This window comes from Triturus cristatus, chromosome 4_1 (assembly GCF_964204655.1).
Source record: "Triturus cristatus chromosome 4_1, aTriCri1.1, whole genome shotgun sequence".
In the NCBI taxonomy this organism is placed as follows: Eukaryota; Metazoa; Chordata; class Amphibia; order Caudata; family Salamandridae; genus Triturus; species Triturus cristatus.
In genome coordinates, this window is record NC_140585.1 from 351,874,316 (window position 1) to 351,888,356 (window position 14,041).

The following is a 14,041-nucleotide window of genomic DNA, read 5'->3' on the forward strand; positions in this document are numbered from 1 at the left end:
GCCAGAATCACGCAGTCCAAATCTATACAACCGTGCAGGAGTATAATACACCTGGTGTATATATTTAAAATGTATGGTATGTAAGTTTCCGTTCATGACACATACTTCCAATCTTTCTCCGATATCGGATCAGGTAAACAGGCATTCCATCTCTCCCTACTTCTGTCTGGCTGACTCATACATTCTTCCTTTATCAACCTATAGAGCCTAGAAATCAGTTTTTTATTAGTGGGAGTAGTAAGCACGAACTGTAGGGACAGCAATGTGGGAGGTTCCAGAGTGTAGGTGTCGTAGTGAGCCTTAACCGCGTGTCTAAGTCTGTGCATCGCGAATCTAAACAACAACGTTGGATTACTGATATATTGCAGGGTGTCCGGTGTGAGAAACAACCCTTCTGGTTAGATATCCCGAATCAGTTGAAAGCCCGCCTCTTTAAGCAGCCGCATCGATGGTGCTTCATGGGTCATCAACCGTGCAGCATGATGTTCTATGCACATTGCTGGCGTGTACAACGGGAGTTTACGCGCCAGGCGCCCTATTTCCTGCCAGGCAGCTATTGTGTCCACTGCATTTATCTCCATTTTCGGGGTTCCACGTGCCCAGTATGTTATCATGCTGTGTAATGGAACTGGATATACACCCCCCCTCCTCTACCGCGACATGTGGAGTAAACGCATGCGGTCTCATCCAATTAAACGCATATTGGACTTGCGTACTCAGATAATAAACATAGAAGTCCGGCGCCCCAAACCCTCCTTCATCATAATCACTAGTGAGAACCAACCATTTTATCTTTAACAAAAGGGTATGCAGTTCCTAATAATAACATAGTGTGTGTTAGAATCACTAGGTCCCAGGGTGATGGTGTGAACACGGTATAGTTAAGCGGAGTAAAGGGTACTCCTACTGGAAATGAAGACCCTCACACACCCAACAAGCGGGTGTCTTGCTTCATCACCGGGTCTTTGCTCCTTATCGGGCCGGCGGTGCAATGCCCGATCAGGCACCCCAAGGGGGCCTTCCTATCGGAGATCTTTATTTCCAAACGCCGGTGAGTGAGGTGTGTGGGGAAACAGTTAGTTGATATAACTAGTGTAGGTGCAAGTGGAGTGAAAGGTAAGTGTACTAAAACAGGGTAGGTGATCCACTTCAAACTGATTTAATAAAGTATGGTCACCACCCTGATTAAAAACAATCTGCACATCTCTCACCATTAGGTGTATGAGTGATATGTGCTACAACAAATAATAAAAAAGGTCAACATGTTTCTTGCCTGGATATTAATTAAATGGCAATTCTTCAGGACCAATGAATACGGCTACCTGCACCTTTTTGGTGGTGGCCACAACCTCTAAGAGGTGTCAATGGTAGCCACACGTACAGCACCCTAAAAACGTGTGGTGCCGTGTAAATCAAGAACACACAACCTGTGAAGAAAAACACACAATTATTGAAAAAACATTGTTATTGTACATCAGTTCAAGGCATCTGATTCAATTAAAGTTAAAGTTACGTATTATGTCAAACCAGAAACCGTGGCATGCGTCGAATGTGAGCATGTATTAAAAGGACTTTGTCGAGGCAAACAGCAGATTCTTATAGGAGGACTTAATCTATACTTCTTAGAAGGCATGGTACTCTTGGTTATATACAGAACTCACCCCATTGGGCTGTGGAGACAATGTGGTCAGGGTAGGAGCACACTAATTGTTAGTGTCCTAAAGAGGAAAAGTAAAAAACAAACAACAAGTGCGTCAGGAAAATCCGTGTCAAATGTACTCAAAATATGATGGACAACCCATATGGTAATTATTCTCATGGGGAACAACAGCGTATAAAGTTGTTTGATGCAGATAAAGATACTTGTAAAACAAACTCCCCGGAGCACTCTGGTAGATGCTTGCTACAGTTATGGCATATACTTTGAAAATGTTGAAACAGTGCCCGCTCAGTGCTGATAGCGCGGGTGCAATCCCTGTCAGTGCTCCTTATATCGCATCCCCCATGTATGGGACTCGAAACGTGGCAGCGCTGGTCTTCGCGTGTTGCCAGAAGGCGTACAGGGGTTGTGGCAGTCAGTTAATCAAAAGACTTGCACACGCAGTTGGTGATAGGAAAATAAGGATGGATTCAACCCAGCGCGAGGCACGGAAGCGCTGGGGAGACCGCCGTGAGCAGAGTTAGTACATACTGCCTACGAACAGTGTCGCCTCTAAAGCGTGGTGAACACTCGGCTAAATGAGCCGCATACCAACACTCTCGGGCATGCCGAAATTGACGACAAAAACGAATAATATGTACTCACGGTTCCGTTGGACTCACGTTACCGTAAACCTATGACCCCGCCAGCTGCTCGAGTCTGGTGAAGTTCCCATGGGGAGGCTCCCAATTAAGGGAGCCTCCCCATGGGAACTTCACCAGACTCGAGCAGCTGGCGGGGTCATAGGTTTACGGTAACGTGAGTCCAACGGAACCGTGAGTACATATTATTCGTTTTTGTCGTCAATTTCGGCATGCCCGAGAGTGTTGGTATGCGGCTCATTTAGCCGAGTGTTCACCACGCTTTAGAGGCGACACTGTTCGTAGGCAGTATGTACTAACTCTGCTCACGGCGGTCTCCCCAGCGCTTCCGTGCCTCGCGCTGGGTTGAATCCATCCTTATTTTCCTATCACCAACTGCGTGTGCAAGTCTTTTGATTAACTGACTGCCACAACCCCTGTACGCCTTCTGGCAACACGCGAAGACCAGCGCTGCCACGTTTCGAGTCCCATACATGGGGGATGCGATATAAGGAGCACTGACAGGGATTGCACCCGCGCTATCAGCACTGAGCGGGCACTGTTTCAACATTTTCAAAGTATATGCCATAACTGTAGCAAGCATCTACCAGAGTGCTCCGGGGAGTTTGTTTTACAAGTATCTTTATCTGCATCAAACAACTTTATACGCTGTTGTTCCCCATGAGAATAATTACCATATGGGTTGTCCATCATATTTTGAGTACATTTGACACGGATTTTCCTGACGCACTTGTTGTTTGTTTTTTACTTTTCCTCTTTAGGACACTAACAATTAGTGTGCTCCTACCCTGACCACATTGTCTCCACAGCCCAATGGGGTGAGTTCTGTATATAACCAAGAGTACCATGCCTTCTAAGAAGTATAGATTAAGTCCTCCTATAAGAATCTGCTGTTTGCCTCGACAAAGTCCTTTTAATACATGCTCACATTCGACGCATGCCACGGTTTCTGGTTTGACATAATACGTAACTTTAACTTTAATTGAATCAGATGCCTTGAACTGATGTACAATAACAATGTTTTTTCAATAATTGTGTGTTTTTCTTCACAGGTTGTGTGTTCTTGATTTACACGGCACCACACGTTTTTAGGGTGCTGTACGTGTGGCTACCATTGACACCTCTTAGAGGTTGTGGCCACCACCAAAAAGGTGCAGGTAGCCGTATTCATTGGTCCTGAAGAATTGCCATTTAATTAATATCCAGGCAAGAAACATGTTGACCTTTTTTATTATTTGTTGTAGCACATATCACTCATACACCTAATGGTGAGAGATGTGCAGATTGTTTTTAATCAGGGTGGTGACCATACTTTATTAAATCAGTTTGAAGTGGATCACCTACCCTGTTTTAGTACACTTACCTTTCACTCCACTTGCTCCTACACTAGTTATATCAACTAACTGTTTCCCCACACACCTCACTCACCGGCGTTTGGAAATAAAGATCTCCGATAGGAAGGCCCCCTTGGGGTGCCTGATCGGGCATTGCACCGCCGGCCCGATAAGGAGCAAAGACCCGGTGATGAAGCAAGACACCCGCTTGTTGGGTGTGTGAGGGTCTTCATTTCCAGTAGGAGTACCCTTTACTCCGCTTAACTATACCGTGTTCACACCATCACCCTGGGACCTAGTGATTCTAACACACACTATGTTATTATTAGGAACTGCATACCCTTTTGTTAAAGATTGATTGTTGGGCATGTATGCTGGACCTGCAGTATCATTTAGTTAGGTTATTATTGCAAAAGCCCCGCCTTTCCCTTTTTTTGTTTGAGAACCAACCATTTTACACAGGCAGGTTTGCCTCCCCAAACCAACCGGATCAGGGTCCCTCTGAGAGTGCTAAAAAAAACCTTCGACAGCACAATCGGGATATTAGTAAACAAGTACAAAAACCGCGGGAAGACCACCATCTTGATTAACGCAATACGATCTGCCAATGAAAGCAGTAAGGTTACGCATACGTCCACCTGCTGCTCCAGTTTGTTGTACGCCCTCCCATAATTCTCACGTATCACCTTATCCGGGTCTCGGTGGACCCAGACTCCAAGATATTTTATTAGGTCCACAGACCATACCAATGGGAAATCCATTTCCGGCTGTACCGCGGACTCCGTCAGAGGAATAACAACGGATTTATCCCAATTTACGATTAGGCCCGACAAACGACCAAACCTTACATACTCCCACAGCAGCTGTGCCAGGTACCTGGAGGGTTCACGAAAAAAAGTACCATATCATCAGCATATAATGAGATGGCAACTGGGCGATAGTTAAAATTTAGCTCTGATTCCCTAGGTCTCTGCCTAATAACACACACCAGTGGCTCCAATATAATTGCAAAAAGCAGCGGAGACAAAGGGCAGCCTTGACGAGTGCCCCTCTTTGTACCAAACGGGTCTGATGTCAAACTGCCAACACAATCCCTGGCCGATGGATCCGCATATAGCACCCTGATCCACTGTGTAAATATAGGCGGAAATCCCATGCACTGAAGGATAAAAAACATATTTCCACTCGACCGAATAGAACGCCTTAGCTGCGTCCAGCATTACCACCACAACCGACATGCTTGGCTACAAGATATGAAACATGGAAAATAGTCCGAAGATTGTGGGACGTGGATCTATCAGGTATAAAACCCGACTGGTCCGGCCGTACCACGCACGGCATCAGGGGATGCAATTTAACAGCTAAAATCTTGGCAAGGATCTTAGCATCTATATTAATCAGTGAAAGGGGACGATAAGAGTCACATTTATCTGGGGGCTTGTCTTTCTTGAGGAATGTTCTAATGAGCGCCTGCCGCAGTATCCCCGATTCATGTGCCTCAGCATACACCTCTAGCAGATACGGAGCAATCAAATCAGCATATGTTTTATAAAATTCAACCGTTAGGCAATCCGGCCCGTCGCCTTTCCATTGGCAAGGGCTAGTATAGCAGCCTTAATATCCTCGGTGTCAATAGGCAAGCTTAAATATTCTCTATGACCATCAGACAGCCAAGCGCATGCCACGTCTCCCAAGTACCCCTCCAGCTCAGCCGCTGTCGCCTCCCCTTTGGATGTATAGAAGTCGCGCAATTGCTCGGTAATGGCGAGTGGGTGATAATGCTCCTTCCCCTGTGGGTCCGTGATCTTATCTATATGTAGTTGGCCTATACGGTCTCTACTCTTGCTTGCTAGTGTACGCCCTGGTCTCCCTCCCTCTCCATATCTTCTCACCGTGTGCCTACGAGAAATGTATCGTATTTCAGTTTCAGCTAAGGTATCATATTCCAAGATCTGCTCGTGTATGCGGGCCAAGGTGTCAGCTGATAGAGCCACTGCGTAGCTACGTTCCAATACCTGAAGCGCAGTCTCAACTTTGAAAAGCTGCGCCCTACTATTTTTCAAAATGCCCGCCACGGTACCTATGCACACCTCCTGATCGTCGCCTTGAAAGCTTCCCACAAAGTGGAAGCATCATCCACGAAACTCTTATTAATTAGGAAGTATTGTTCTATGGCCTCCCGCACTGTGGCCTCGTACACCGGATCGAGTAAAGCCTCCGAGCACAGCCGCCACGTGAATGGGCGATGCATGGCCTTCGGGATCTCTAGGTCTACCTGTACCAGATTGTGATCTGATAAAGTGCGCGGCAAGTTTGCGACCTCCAGGACCCAATCTGTCGCATCCCCACCCAGCATCCAGTAGTCTAGACGGGACCAGTTGTTGTGTAGCGGTGTCGAATGTGTTTCCTCTTTCACCAGGGCATTTCGTACCCTCTACACATCACTCAATCCAAATTCAAGCATAGCACTCTTCACGCACTGGGCTACTCTAGGAGTTCGGCGTGACATTGGATTTGACTTATCTAGTTCAGGGTTCAAGTATGTGTTTAAGTCACCTCCCCACAAAATATTTGCTTCTGGCCAGACCCTCAATTTAGCATACATCTGTACAAAACACTCTACATCATCTACAATAGGCCCGTACATGCTGATTATAGTTACCAAAGAGCCTCCCAGCTTCCCTTGTACCATTGCGCATCGCCCCTCCTCATCTGTATATGTCCGGACAGGCGTAAAGGCAATGCCCCGTTTAATCAGAATCAGCGAGCCTCTGGCATATTATGAAAAAGTCGCCGCCAGTTTAAATCCCGCCCATCTTCCAGCAATACCTCGCTCTGTATGTTTAGTCAAATGTGTTTCCTGCAATAAAGCTATATGTATGTCATGGCGAATCAAGTAGGCCAACACCTGACGTACTTTCTTAGGAGAAATGAGGCCCCTCACATTGAAAGTCAACAACTGGTATCGCTCACCCATATTGGAACTTGATGACCCTGGGCAGCCTGATAAGTAACGCGATCAGCAGCAGAGGGGCAATGTCATTGCCACATGCGGCTGCCTCACAACAACGACCAGCTTTCACTCCAACCGACATCAATGCTACCATCACACAAATAAAACATAACACATATCCCCATCGCCCCACCCCCCCGCCCCCCATCCACTCTAACCTCCCAATTAGGTCGAGACCATCTCCATTCCCCCCCTCCCACACATTTACCTCATCTTCCATACAACTCAACAAGTGGGGAACACCCGCTGGGAGTAGGGAACGGCAGCGAACACTCACTCTGTGGTGAGACTCGCCAGACTTCAACTGTGTGGTACACTTGTGCGTTATCAACCATTAATGCAGTCAACGTCAAGACGCTGACCCAACACAATTCTATATAATTACATGCAAACATGTGACAAATATATAGGGGAACCGTCCCCTATCTACAGCTGTTCAAATAGACAGGACCAGATCAGCAACCGCCCACAACTCCATTATAAATCCACCCTTGACCATCAAAAGAAAAACAATGTTATCATCCCTAATCTGTGTCTACTAGATTCGGTGAGGCCGATGGCCTCCCCAGCCCGCTCTGCTGAGGCCAAGTCTTGCAGATATGTTTTGAGAATTTCAGGGCTGACTTCGAGTCTCTAAAAAAATGCGCTTGCCTCTCGTGAGAAATTTTCAATTTGGCAGGGTACAACATTGCATATGGTACAGAGAAAGTCTGCAGCAGCTTCTTCACCGGCACAAACTCCCTACGCGCTGCCTGCACCGCAGGGGTGTAGTCTGGAAAAAAAAGACAGGTTGTCTCCCTTATAATTGATGGGGCTCTTAGCTCTGGCCTCCCGCAGAACAGCATCCCTGTCGGCGTAGTTCAGTAGGCACGCTATTATCGGGCACGGCAGCGCCCCCGGTTTAGGTCTGGGGCCCATGGAACTGTGTGCCCTCTCAACAATCAATACAGTGGATAACATCGAGCCACACAGTTCGCGCAGCAGGCCATCAATGAATGTCTCCATTTTGGACATGGCGGTGGATTCTGGCAGGCCAATTATACGAATATTGCACCTAGAGCGCGCTTCCAAATCCTCTTTTTTTGCCTTTATGACCTCTAAAACCTTCTCCATCTGTAGAATTTGGGTCCGGGATTCCGCTTTCAAGTCCTGCGCGTCTGATGGTCTGTTTTCCAGAACATCAAGTCTATGCTCATGCTTGTCAACCTTCTTCACCACATCAAGACCAGTCGCCAGCGCGTCTATTTTGCTGTCTATTGATTTCATCTCAGAGCATAGTTCTAACAGGATAGTCCTGGTGTCGTCCTCCGAGTCTTCCACTGTCCCTGAAGTACCCTGCACCCCAGGCTGGTCTGCCATGGCTTCGTTCGCGCGTGTGTTGCGCTTATTTTCAAACTGAAGTTTCGCCTGTTTGAGGTCAGTTTTTCCCATAATGGTGGAGGTATATGAACAGGGTATAGCGCTCTGTCCCCGCCTCAGCTCTTCTCGTGGTCAAAGCGCCAACACTCAGATCCGTTGCGTCAGTAGTTCAGCTCCCCAGCCGTGCAGCGATGCCTCAGCGCCCCACAGCAGCCGTTGTCACTCTCAGGGGATCAGCGTGGTCGTGACCCAAACCCTCAGATGACTCCTTCAATCACCACCACCACCTAGGCAACGGCCAATCGGGCCCCAGAAATTGCCCTCACACAGGATGAGTATGGCGTTACTATGCTATATCCTGCAGCACCGCAGTAACGGCCGATGATCTCCACTACATTTCCCCGTTTTTGTCAAGTAGAAGCATGGCTGGTTTGCCAAGTAAAGTTCTGCCTCCAACTGCTCAGCACGTGCAATCCAGGATGCTCCCAGGCCACACCAACCACTCTACACGTGCCTGGGGTACACCCCCCCCCCCCGCAGCCCAGAAGCACCAGCAGAGCCCTGGACACCCCAATCCGCAGAAGCATGCTTGGTCATGTACCAATGCGTTCAGACTGGCACCCCCACTCCACGGGGCACCAAGCCGGCGCAACTCCCCTCTGATAAGCAGTGGTGGTACCACTACACCGCACCTAGCACAGTCAGCCCGCCCTGGTCCTCTCAAACACCACCTATGTACATTGCAGGCACGTCAAAGCTGGGCCACGCAGCCCAACCTGCACCCAGTACAGTAAACGGCTCACTCCCCACCTACTGCATCTCCAGTGGGTCCTCAGGCGCGCCAAGCTCCGTCTCGGGTCAATTTTGCAGGTCGCTCTCAGTAGGGCTCCTCCCGTCCCGCAACGGTGGCTGCAGGCCTCCGGGACTCCTCCCGCCTGAGCCGTATCTCGCACCACGCTGACTGTAGCCCCGTCTCAGGAGCAATTCACTGCCGGCAGAGCGCTGTCCCGTCCGGTGCAGCGCGCCATCCCGCAGGGGTCATTGCAGCGAGCGTGTGCACCGCACCGTCTCTCCTTTTCAGCCGTCTTCTCTTGCAGCAGGGCCACGGGCAGGTGGCATTTTCTTAACGGCCAATCAAGGGAGTCAAATGTCGATTACAGTGGGTTCCTCCGCTTCGACGGGCTCAAAAATCTCCCCGATCGTGTCAAGGGGAAATAGTCACTGATGCATGTAGTTTTTTAGCGGCACAGGTGTCCATAATGAATGGGTCTGGCAAGAGGCAGCCATTCCGCCTCACGCCGTAACCATGCTACCCCCAAAAACACAGTACACTTCCTCAACAATATGAGCAGAATCGGACTGACCCAGATCATCAACGACCCTACACACACCACTACACAGGACTCAATTTTCACCTGCAGCAACCGTGTAAAATACAGCCATGTCACAAATCTCAGCATCTCCAGTCCCCACACCACCACCCCCAAGTTGACCAACCCCCCTCCCCCACTAGAGGAGGAATAAAATCTTAGACCAGCTGGGCAAACGCCCTCAACACTTCCAACTCTCCTACTGCCACCAACCTCGAACGGGGAGTGAAAAACGTCAATGCCTGGATCACCAATTGCACAGACAGCATTGTCCCCATCAACAGCACCATCCAGAGAAAATCCTCCAAAAAAAGCCAGCTAGGACACCCAAGAACTTAACAGCAAACAGTCGGAGAGGAGATGGCGCACCAGCAAGGACAGTCAACAAAATAGGGGACTGTGGGGCTTTTTATTGAGGTCCAGCATAGGTGCCCAGTCAGATCCTACTATCTAAAAGGTATGCAGTTCCTCTCGTTGTGGTGCCTAGAAAATAAAGTCAGTAGACCAAGCCACCGTCGTTCGTAATAACCTTGGTGGTGTCCAATGTGAGAAAGAGTGGAGGAACTCCTTATTTTGGAACTAGGTTCCTCACACACCCAGCGAGCTACGCGTCATGCTTCATCATATGGACCTGCTCCTCGTCGGGTCGGCACTGCAATACCCAACGGGCACCCGTTAAGGGGCTCTTTAGCGATGATCTTTTGTTCCTCGCCGTATGATGCAGTGGGGGTGTGTGGCCAGTAGTGTTTAGATATAGTGGAAGGGTGATTTAAAAGAAGTAAGATAGTCCAAATAAAACTTTTATTTTGGCTGGCTATCCACCTCAATAAAACAGAGTAGCAGCTTGTCTGACACAAGGGTTCAGTTTAAGCTGCGCTCATCTCTTTCTCACATCAGACACCACCAAGGTGATTACGAACTACGGTGGCTTGGTCTACTGACTTTATTTTCTAGGCACCACAACAAGAGGAACTGCATACCTTTAGATAGCAGCACCAGCAAGGATGCCTCGAATTGGCAGCCTTCAAGAAATCCTTCGACCTCGATCAGCCCCTGCTGAGGGAAACATACAGGCATTGCCACACACATCGAAACCAGTGCCAACACCACCAAGGAACTTTTCAACTTCATTTAGGAATTTTCCAACCCGGCTGCCAGAGAAATCATCATCATCACACCCTCACAGGAGCTGTGCGACAACCTCACGCACTTATTCCACGACAAGATCGCGATCATATTCAGAAATTTCAAACCCTAGTCCACACCAACAGACTTCCTTAACAGATTTGCCGCCACCTTAACCTACATGAACCACACACTGACCACCTGGAACATCCTCTACACCCAGAACACCACCTCCACCATGAAATCCATCCACACAGGAGCTCCCACAGACCCATGCCTGCACCACATCTTCAACCTCTGAAACCAAAGGATCGGCCAGGAACTCACCAGCCTACTCAATGCCTCTATCACCACTGCAACATGTCCTGATAACTGGAAACATGCTAAAGTCCCCAGCAAACTCAAAAACTACCAGCCAATCTCCCTGCTTCCATTTCTAGCAAAGGTACTGGAAAAGATAATCAGCAATCAACACATGACACCTGGAGCAGAACGCCTCTCAATATGGCTTCAACAGCAATCACAGCACCAAAACCGCCCGGATCACAGCCACTAATGACATCTGAACCCTCCTTGACCAAGGAGAAGCAGCATCTTTGATCCTCCGTGACCCCTCGGCAGCCTTCGACACCGTATCCCACCACACACTGATCAAAAGATTCCACCACATTGGCATTCAAGGGGACATGCACAGATGGATCACCTCCTTTCTCACTTGAGGAACCTAGAGGATACATGTCCCACCTCTGAGCCAAGGAGATTGCATGTGGTGTACCCCAGGGATCATCCCTCAGCTCCATGTTCTTCAATGCGTGTATGACCCAGTTGGAAAACATGATCAGATCCCATGGTCTCAACATAATTTCCTATGCAGACGACACCAAACTCATCCTCTCCCTCACCAACGACCCCACCACCACCAGAACCAACTTCCACAGATGCATGACAAATGTCAAAGTGGGTGAAAAACTGCCTGCAGCTGAACACAGACAAGACGGAATTACTGATATTTGGCAACAGCAGCAACACATGGAATGACTCCTGGTGGCCATAAGACCCAGGTCCCCACACCCCCAGCCACGCCAAAAACCTTGGAATCATCATTGACAACAAGCTCACCATGAAATTCCACATAAACACAGTCTCCTCCGCATGCTTCCTCACTCTTCGCATGCAACATTAGACCTTCAGGTGGCAACCCCTACACACAAGCTGCACCATGACACACACTCATCACCAGCAAACTAGACCACAGCAATGCCCTCTACGTGGGAATCGCCACACACCTTCTATAGAGACTTCAGACCATACAAAACACCGCAGCCAAACTCCTCTTCGGCTTTACACGACAAACCCACATCATACCCCACCTCAGGAAACTCCACTGGTTTCCCGTACAGAAAAGATGTCAATACAAGCTGCTGACCCATGCACACAAGGCTCTACACAACCAAGCACTTGCCTACATTAACAACCGCCTGAACTTCCACCAACCATCGAGAAGACTATGCTCTGCCTCCCTTTTACTTGCCCATACTCCCTGCATCTACCAAAGCAGAAGTGGAGGACGCACCTTCTCCCACATCACTGCAAAGACCTGGAACAGCCTTCCCACACACCTCCAGACAATCACTTCACTTCCAGAATTCCGAATGGCCCTCAAGACCTGGCTGCGTGAATAAGCCTCCGGGGCCTGCAAGCGCCTGGATACCCTATCGGGTAATTAGCTGCTCTTTATAAATCCGGATTGATTGGCTCTCCGCCCTCCACTGTGGTGGAGCATTGCTGCTTTTCTGGTCCGGCAAATACATCTTGTTTTTTAGGTGGCGTTGATGGGGATGAATTGGACGAATGTTTTGTTCTGACCTCAAGAGCCCTCTCCCTATGTGGCCATCTTGTAGTGTACCCTCTAGCGCCCCTCTCCCCCAAGTAAGTAAAATATAGTTGATGTAGGATAAAGCTAGAGTTTTTCAAAACATAATTGGTGTAGTGCTGAAAAATGCATAGTTTAGAATAATACATAAGTGGATGTAGAAAGAATGTACATTTTTGGCACCTTTTTACGATGCTATTACTATAACAGTAAAGTCAATATTCAGTTCCCAGACAGTGGCTATGCCATTTTCACCAGAAATATTTGACATTCTAGCATATTGACCAACTACTGCACAGCATTTCCAATTAGAAGCATAACTCAAAAGAAACAGAAGAGAAGAACATTTGTACCTTGCATTTTGCCTTTTATCCAGTCCATTAACAATGACACCCAGGTGTACACGCCGGGTGTATTTGGCTTTGCACAGCCAATACCCCAGCTGACAATGCCTTCAATAGTATATGTCCCATTGCCCTTCTGGCACACCAAGGGCCCTCCTGAGTCTCCCTGGGGAAAAGAAATTGTGCAGGTCACATTGCAGTAAAAGGACGTTTACATTCTGATTCATGTTCAGTAAATAGAAATATAGCATCCTAAGAGGTGTTCAATTCCAGATTCCATCACAGTTAAAGCATAAACTAACAAACCTAGGTGTCTTGCAGGAATTCTGCAGATCTGTTTGGAGCCATGTAGGAAGCTGGATCTTTATATGGTATACCAAAAATAGGTATACCTTGCACAGAGTCCAGGTATTCCCTTACTAGTGGACAGGGGCTTGCTCTAGCAATCCCAAGGTGTTTTTTAGGGGGTAGTGTGGTCGAATAGCCTTAGGCTTATCAAAGAGGAGTCTTAGACTTCTGTTGCGCACACACAGCCAATAAATGATGCACACGACTCAATAAGGAGATCCACATCAATTTATAAAAATAACACCTTATATAATTTGAGGCCCCAAGGTCATCAAAATCAGGTAACTACTTTTAAAAATAGCATATTTGAAGAACACAGGCTTTTGATACTGTAATTCGAAACTGAAGCACTTTATGGCAATGTTAAACTATGGAGAACATACGCCGACTACGGTAACTTAACTTACGGTACCCTTACCCGCGACTTAAGGTGAGTATGGGGCAAGGCAGCACCAATACGTCATGTGGGGAGGCACTGGGGCATCCGGGAACAGAGTGGGTCTTTCAGCATCAGGGGTTTTGATACTTTAAATTTTAATTGGAGCACTTCTCTGTAATGTTAACCCATGAAGGAAAAACATGTATTACATTCAGCAATCAACAGCGACTAACCAGGCCAATCTTCCGGACTTGAGGTTAGTATGAGGCAAGGTCCAAGGCAGAACCAACTCTTCACTTTAGGCAGCACTGGGGCGGCTAGGTGCAGAGGTGCCTAACGTCAAGTCTATAGAGATCGGTCCATTCGAAAACAGCCTGCAGGCTCAGACTGCGGGACCAGTCTGGCTGAATGAACATGGCGGTTCAGGCCTCATGATTCTTGGGTATGTAAGGATGCCTTTGGTCCTCTTCTCCACGGCCTAAGGTGATGGGTTCAGCGGTTTCTTCAGGCGTAGGGGTTTTCTTACGGGGGCAGTCGCGGTAGAGGGAACCTCCAAACAGAGGCTGCAGGTATCAGAGTTCACGAGGGGCAAAAC

General features: G+C 48.1%; 1 protein-coding gene across 3 annotated transcripts in view; it reads right to left on the reverse strand.

Annotated features, from left to right (window-relative positions):
- OVCH1 (ovochymase 1) overlaps positions 1–14,041 on the reverse strand; it is a 1,142,331-nt gene that overhangs the window by 353,669 nt on the left and 774,621 nt on the right. For all 3 annotated transcript variants that reach the window (XM_085652349.1, XM_085652348.1, XM_085652347.1), the window contains exon 20: positions 12,729–12,885. In XM_085652349.1, coding sequence (XP_085508475.1) covers positions 12,729–12,885 — 157 coding nt within the window. The remainder of the gene's footprint in view (positions 1–12,728; positions 12,886–14,041) is intronic.